The following is a 7,354-nucleotide window of genomic DNA, read 5'->3' as shown; positions in this document are numbered from 1 at the left end:
TAACTTACTGATGCTCTCCAAAGTCTAGAAGTTCCAAACTTTTCTTAACAGGGAAATGAGGTTGTCCCTGTCTGTCCTCATTAGCCTAGAAATGCTAGGGTGAGGAAACTAGCCCTTGTGTGTCTGGATGCTGTGTGCAGTTTGGATGTTTGTCTCCATCCTTGTATGCATCAATGTTTGAGCCACAGGCTTGAGTTCAAATTTTGATTATTGGAGTTTTGTGCCTGCTAGCTCTGTGGACAAATCTCTTTGACCTCAATACCTTTGTCACGATATCTACCCCAAAAGACTATAGAGAAGATTGTATGAGATAGAATTTATAAAGCAGCAGCACAAGATAGGTTCTCAGAAAACAAACTCTCTTTCTACTTTCCTGTGGTTGTCCACCCACCCACACCCCAGATGCCAAGCCAGCCCCTGGACATCCCATGGTCACTGCCTACCTGCTGACATAAGGGGTTAGTTAACTTCATGGTGGGATGGCTGGACCAAGCTAGTCTGGCTTTGGGTTGAAAGAAGGAGAGAGGGAGGAAACTCAACTCCCAAGTTGACTCCTAAAAACAGGAGTAGTCACCCTGCACTTTGTTTAAGAATAAACATCCCTGAAAGCATGGACAGGAAGGTTTTTCAGGGGGGGAAAAATTTCCAAGAAATTCCAATGCTCTCTGAGTCTCCCTACTTAGAAGACATTTCCTAATACCTTGGTGTCTGTCTTCCAACCTAATGCATGCCCCCCCCTTGCTTTTCTCTATCCAGTGGAATAAAACCCTCTCAGGTCCAAACTACCTTCCTAGGAGGTCCCTTGAAAGGGCAGAAGGAAAAGCATAAACACAGAAGGATAAAAGTTTTGAGACAGGCAGACCTGGGTGCAAATCTTAGATCTGCAACTTATTAGCATGTGACTGTGGGCAAGCACATTGACCTCTCTGAGCCTCAGTCTCCTGGTGCGTAAAATGGGTCAATGAGATAATGTATGAGAAGGCAAGTGGGACTTGGCAAATAGTTAAGATTCAATGAAGGATGATGATGATGATGGTGGTGGTGGCAGCAGCAGTGGCGGCACCAAGACCTTTGAACTGTAGAGTAGCCCATCTTGGAGGCCCCTGAAATCCCCATTCCTATAAGGACTCATGCCTTAGATCCAGGTGCTCACCATAGTCCCCTTCGCAGTATTTCACATGTTCCTGAGACCAGACTCAGCAGGAACCATTAAGCTCACTTGGTACCACCTATCTCACTCAGCAGGGGCTACATCACATCATAGCACATGAAAATAACTAATTGGTTCCTACGACACTTTCCATCCCTTGTCCTCTTGATCCTCCCAGCTGTAAATAAGGTCGGTGGATATTATTTTTCACCCCACTTTACAAGGAGACAACTGAGGCAGAGGGAAGAATAAGTAGTCCATCCAAGGGTTTGAGCCTTGATTCTGAATTCCCCGTGCTCTTCTTGTATCACATGAGTCTCAAGCAGTAGTTTGAGGTCTAGCCTTGCTTGGGGGAGGAGAAGGGGTATGTTCTAAGTGTATGGCTGGGAAGTCCTCCGCACACCTTTACATGTACTTTGTGAGCCAACAGTTACATATTTAAAAATGCAGCATCTGGGGATGTCCTGAGACTACAGCAGACCACCCTAATGCTAAGGAGAGTTAGAGGGCAGAATGGAGAGGAAGCCAAATGAGGGGGAGGTCTGGGTCCTGGCTACAGGTCAGCAACTGACATCCAGAGTAACCTTGGGCAAGATTTGGAAGTTCCCTTGATCCCCACTTTCAACATTAATGGCAAAAAATGGAAAGGTAGACAAATAGATAGAAGCTCAGTTTAGGCAAAAAGACATCTGCAATTCTCATCATCATTATTTTGGCTTTGAAATCGACAGCTCAGAGACCCCCGACCACTTTTCAAAATTTTAAAGACAAAGCAGTATAACTTAATAGTTCTGCCAATTCTTAAAAAAATCAGAGAGCACAACACTGACTTTTTTTCCTTTTCTTCTTCTTTTTTTTTTTTTTTTTTAAATTTTGGCAAAGAAAGATTCAGTTCCTGGAAATGCTTACAAAATGATTCCTGACACTGGGAGGAGATAGTTAAAAAAGGAAGAAGACGAAAACTTATAAACATATATAGATAAAGGCAGAAGGTGGCAAGAAAGAGAATAAACAAAAGAAAGAAAAGAAAGAACTAAAAGAGATAGAAGGAAAAAAGACTTTAAAGGGCCCCAATTCAAGAACGTTATCAAGTTCTCAGCATCTGCAATTCACAAGCCGCTTGCGGGTCGGGGCGGCGCAGACCCCTCCCCTTTCTCGGGTGTCGGACGCTCATTGGTGGGGACGGCAGTCGCCGGCCGGTGACTGCCCGAGGAAAGGTTGCCTGGGACACGCATCCCTGTGTGAACGCATGACGTCCCACCCTGGCGCCAGGCTGTCTGGGGCTGAGTCTTAGATCAACACAGCTGTGGGACCGGGACCCACAGCTGGGCAAAGGAGCGGATTCCTCAACAAAAAATAGGATTGTGAGAAAAGTTCTGAAACAAAAACAGCGCAGACAAAAGCCTTAATGACATCCTTTCATAAAAATAAAAAATGCAAGAGGGGGGAAAAAGCTGGTAAAAGGAGCAGAACTGGGAACAGAAAGTTCAGAGGCATTTGGAATAAGAGACTGAGGCCCCACCATCGCTAAACAAGTTGCAGAAGGCCTGAGCTAGCCCTCCAGTCCGCTGTTGGGAAAAAGAAGTCTTTTGGGCTCAAACTTTATTCAGTGTTCTCAACCGTAACCCATTTCTTTCAGAATTAGAATCTTACATTGGAGAGTACCCTTAGAGGTCATTTGTTTCCCCCTCCCTCAATTTTACAGAAAATGAAGCCCAGGAAGGAAAGAAATTCTTCCAAGGCCACATTGCAAGTTACTGACATGACCAGGACAGAATTCTGCTTGCTGATCCCGGCATCCCTCCCCTGCCTATGTCACCCAGCTCATGGGCATTTCACCCTGAAAGCATCTTGGGAGATAATGTGAAGGTGCTTTGCAAATGGCTGCACAAGCCTGAGGCAGCAGTGGGTAGTAATGGGGGAGGGAAAAGGAGAGAGAGGAATCTGTGTGGTCCTATGGACTGAGCACAGACCACTCAACCGGCCACTTGCTGGGTCCTCGGGCACCAAGGAGACTAATGGATGTGAGGGAGAGAGTATGTCAAGCGCCTTGCAGAGAAGAGGCGTTTAGTACTTATTTGTTGAAGGAATGAGGTAGGTCTAGTTAGCTCCATTTTATAAGTTGGAGGCACAGAGGTGACTTACCCAAAGTTCACATTATTAGTAAAAAAGAATGGGAATTTGAACATAAATCTGCCTAGCTCTGAAGGCCATGATATTTTCCAGAACATGGGCTTGACTATTTTGCACAAACCACGGAAGTCTGCGTGACAGAAAAGTGTTTTTTATTTGGTCATTCAGGAGTCCGCATAGCCACCATATTCCCTTCCCAAGACCAAATAGCTGGCATGCTCTTCGCTTGACATCTGTAGCCTATATAGACTGATCTGTCCATTCATGGGATATTTTCTTATACCAAAGAGCCTGTCCTGGAAAACATTTATATTTCAGGAAGAAGTCTTTCAACTCTTTCTTGGGACACAGAGTCCTGTGGTATGACAGCAAAGAACAAGGATTCAGGGCTGGCTCTACCATTACTTGTCGTGTGACCTTGGAAATATTTTATAACTCCTTTCTGTACCCTTTACCATCCCACACCTGCCTGTCCAAATTTCATAAAGCATTAGACTTCTAGAGCTGGAAAGGATTTTAAATAATCACTTAGCACCATTTCCCCATTTTGTTCACAAGGCGACTAAGGCCAGGGTACCTGGGCTTGTTCAAGATCACATGACAAATTATTGGCAAGGCTGGTATGTTAAATCTAGGACTCCTAATTCCCAGTCCAGTGTCCTTTTTACTATGACTATTTTGAGACTCTCCTAGCTCTGAGCTCCCATTGTCCTGTTAATCAGTGCCACATACTATAGAACCCTTAATTGTTTCCTGTGTTAATCTTGTCTCCCCAAATTGTGAGATTCTTGAGAGCAGGAGCCACTGTTTTATGTGAAGCGACTCCATAAATATTTACCAACTGACTGATTAAGGAAGCAACCATTGGGAGATCCCACCTGGCCAGTTCCATGATGGAAACCAGCATTCTGAGGCTGCAGATTCCCAAAAGTCCTTGGAAATGACAAGATGACAAGCAAAGAATACTGAATGCAATGTCCCGTTGCGATATGGGGCTTACTTGCCTGTCCCGTGGTCCCTTTCCTGGACTCTCAGATAGAGCTGGAGCCATTTCAGCAAGGGTAAGAATAATCCAGTCCAGGTGGCCTGCCCTTCCATAGCAGAGAGGGATAGACAATAGAGTGATGAAATTACCAAACTATTGTTTTCCGCATAGAGGTGTGTGGAGAATGGGGGGAGAAGTGAGAGTTAAAAGAGATTTGCTGACCTAACGGGAGCTCCTAAAAAGGTTATTTAGAAATCATCCCTTCTGCACCCCCATTCAAAACCCTGTCCAAACTTCTAATCAAACTCACTTCCAAAATATAACTGGGCATATATTTGGTTCCTTATGGAGTGCATGGGGCCAGAGAATGGGAGCTCTCTTCCTTCCCCATGCAAAAAGCACGATTCAGGCTGCTTTCTTCTTTTTTTTTTTCTTTCCCCCTGTTGCTCAAATAAATAGTGTTCTTTGCTCAAACCCCCTTCCCCGCCTCCTTCTGCAATCTCAGCGCCTAGCCCAAATCTGTTTTCTTCATTGTAACCTCAGCTTCACCGCAATTAATTTTTTTCCCCTCTGGTCACAAGATAATTCCTGACGCCAGTGAGTCTGGAGGTCAGACGAACAGCAAATTGGGGAACAAGGCGGCACTAATTCCTTACAAGTTTCCCTTGAAAAATCTTTTGCTTACCAAAAAAAAAAAAAAAAGCTTCTTTGCTGTTCGGGGATTTACGACCTCGGAGGACTGTGAGTTCGAACCAGTGTTGGGCTGTGGGTGGACTGGCAGGGGGCAGGGGAGCTCTAAGATCTGGGGCGCTGCCAGGAAAAGGCAAATTCTTAAAGTTAATGGTTTTAAGTGATTTTTTAAATCCTTTCTGGCAAAGAGGCCCGCCTCTCCTCTGTATCAGCGCTTCCTCATTCTTTGAATCCGCGGCTCCGCGGTATTCGGCGTCAGACCCGCCAGAGGACGCCTGTTTGCAATTTACCCGGGCTGTGAACGCCCAGGGTCGACGGAGGCGGGGCCAAGGCGGGCTGTTTTGCATAAAGGGGCGTGCCTTCCAGGCGGGCTCTATAACTGCGGACCTCCGTGAGAGTGCGCGCGTTGCTAGCTGCTCAAGGGGTTCTTTGGCTTTTTTTCTTCTTTCGGCACTTCCAACCTCATTCCTCAATATGAAGGCGCTGAGCCCGGTGCGCGGCTGCTACGAGGCGGTGTGCTGCCTGTCGGAACGCAGCCTGGCCATCGCGCGGGGCCGCGGCAAGAGCCCGGCAGCTGAGGAGCCGCTGAGCCTGCTTGACGACATGAACCACTGCTACTCGCGTCTGCGGGAACTGGTACCCGGAGTCCCGCGAGGCACTCAGCTTAGCCAGGTGGAAATCCTGCAGCGCGTCATCGACTACATCCTCGACCTTCAGGTGGTCCTGGCTGAGCCCGCTCCTGGACCCCCAGACGGCCCGCATCTTCCAATCCAGGTGCGCGTGGGTGTGCTTGGAGCAGGGGCGGGGCTGAGCTCCAGGGCAGGGATGCTGCGGGACCCCTAGAACTTCCTAGCGCCGTGCATAACTCTCCCGTTTTCCTTCTCTCAGACAGCCGAACTTGCGCCGGAACTTGTGATCTCCAACGACCAAAGGAGCTTCTGCCACTGACCTGGACGTCCTGGCGCCTCCAGGTGAGTATCCACGCCTTCTCCCGGGGGCGGGGAAGGGAGGGCAGCTGGTGCTTAAATGGCAAATCCTGGAGTTGGGAGGCCTTTTTTAAGGGATTACCGCGCCCCCTCGGTTTAGGGAAACCGAGTCCAGAGAGGTGCAAGTGACTTGCCCGTGGTCACATCAAATGAATGACGGAACCAGTTCCCATCCAGTGTTCGTTTCAACCTTAAACACACGGTGTCCCTGCCTTCCCTAGTGGCCAAAGACGCGAGAAAGTAGGCGCGGGTCCGACTAAATAAAATAGCCAGTCTGTTTGTAGCTTGGAGTCCTTAAAGGATCCGTGTGTTCCTCAGCCCCCTCCCAGCTAGTGTTAATTCCAAGAGGGAGGGATGGTGCAAACTCCGCCTGTGGTCCTTTGGCGCCAACTGGGTGGGGGCAGCGTGGGGCGCGGAGTTATCAGCTGGAGGTAGAGACCAAGTTTCCTCCTTGGCGCCGGCCAGTCTGCGGCCGGCCCCCGCCTCGGCGCGCTCGGCGGAAACTGACGGCTCCCTGGTCTTCTTTCCTCCCCCGCCCAGAACGCAGGTGCTGGCGCCCGTTCCGCCTGGGACCCGGGACCCTCTACGGCCGGAAGCCCGAGGGCATGGATGGGCCCCAACCTCGCCCTGCCCACTTGACTTCCCCAAACCCCTGCCTCGAGGCTGGACCTGCGCCCGGGAGCGAAGGACTGTGAACTTGGGTGGCCTAAAGAGCCAGAGCTAGCTCTGGGCACCAGCTGGGCAACCTCCCCCAGCCCTCACCCCACCCCCAAGTTTAAAGACTGTCTTTCAGTGTGTGGAGGTGTATGGGGGGCGGGGCTGGCTGCTCTCCAAACTCTGGCAAGGCAGCGGTAGAGCTGGTCTTCTGGTCTCCTTGGAGAAAGGCTCTGTTGCCCTGATTATGAACTCTATAATAGAGTATTTAGCTTTTGTACCTTTTTTGCAGGAAGGTGACTTTCTGTAACCATGCGATGTATATTAAACTTTTTATAAAAGTTAACATTTTGCATAATAAACGGTTTTTAAACACTTGTGTATGTAATTTGATTCCTTAATGCTAACACTTTTGCACAAGAGTGAATTTAGGGGGACTAAATTAATGTCTTGGAGCTTGGGGAAAGCAAACTTGCTTATTCCCTTAAAAGGGAGATGGGAGAACACCCAGCTAAGGCTGGGGAAGGGGTTGAGCCCCACATCCATTGGGTGCAAAGAAGAGCCTTGTCCTGTCTCATTTAACAAGTGAGGGAAGACTGGAGAAGGGAAGTGACTGGCACAAGCTCATCCAGCAAGTTGGGGGCTCAGGATAGAAATCGGGTCTCCTGAGTCTCAGTTCTTAGGTACTTTGAGAGCTGTTTTGCTAACTAGCAGATGGCTGTCTTCTTCAATGTCATTAATTATTCATGATGTCTT

At 48.4% G+C, this 7,354-nt stretch overlaps 1 protein-coding gene across 1 annotated transcript; it reads left to right on the top strand.

Moving 5' to 3' along the window:
• Positions 1-5,228: 5,228 nt before the first annotated feature.
• Positions 5,229-6,973, top strand: ID3 (inhibitor of DNA binding 3). The gene is made up of 3 exons (XM_065882661.1): positions 5,229-5,732; positions 5,847-5,929; positions 6,485-6,973. The coding sequence occupies exons 1-2, from the start codon at positions 5,433-5,435 to the stop codon at positions 5,904-5,906; spliced, it is 360 nt and encodes a 119-aa protein (XP_065738733.1). The 5' UTR covers positions 5,229-5,432; the 3' UTR covers positions 5,907-5,929; positions 6,485-6,973.
• Positions 6,974-7,354: the final 381 nt, after the last annotated feature.

The sequence above is a fragment of the Phocoena phocoena genome, chromosome 1 (genome assembly GCF_963924675.1).
Source record: "Phocoena phocoena chromosome 1, mPhoPho1.1, whole genome shotgun sequence".
Classification (NCBI taxonomy): domain Eukaryota; kingdom Metazoa; phylum Chordata; class Mammalia; order Artiodactyla; family Phocoenidae; genus Phocoena; species Phocoena phocoena.
Note: the sequence above shows the minus strand (reverse complement) of the source record. Positions and strands in the feature narration are given on the sequence as shown.

Bases quoted from the DNA above. Each gene is read 5' to 3' on its own strand.
- ID3 (XM_065882661.1), top strand. From the start codon at position 5,433: ATGAAGGCGCTGAGCCCGGTGCGCGGCTGCTACGAGGCGGTGTGCTGC. The intron at 5,733-5,846 runs GTGCGCGTGGGT...TCCTTCTCTCAG, and splicing joins GCCCGCATCTTCCAATCCAG to ACAGCCGAACTTGCGCCGGA.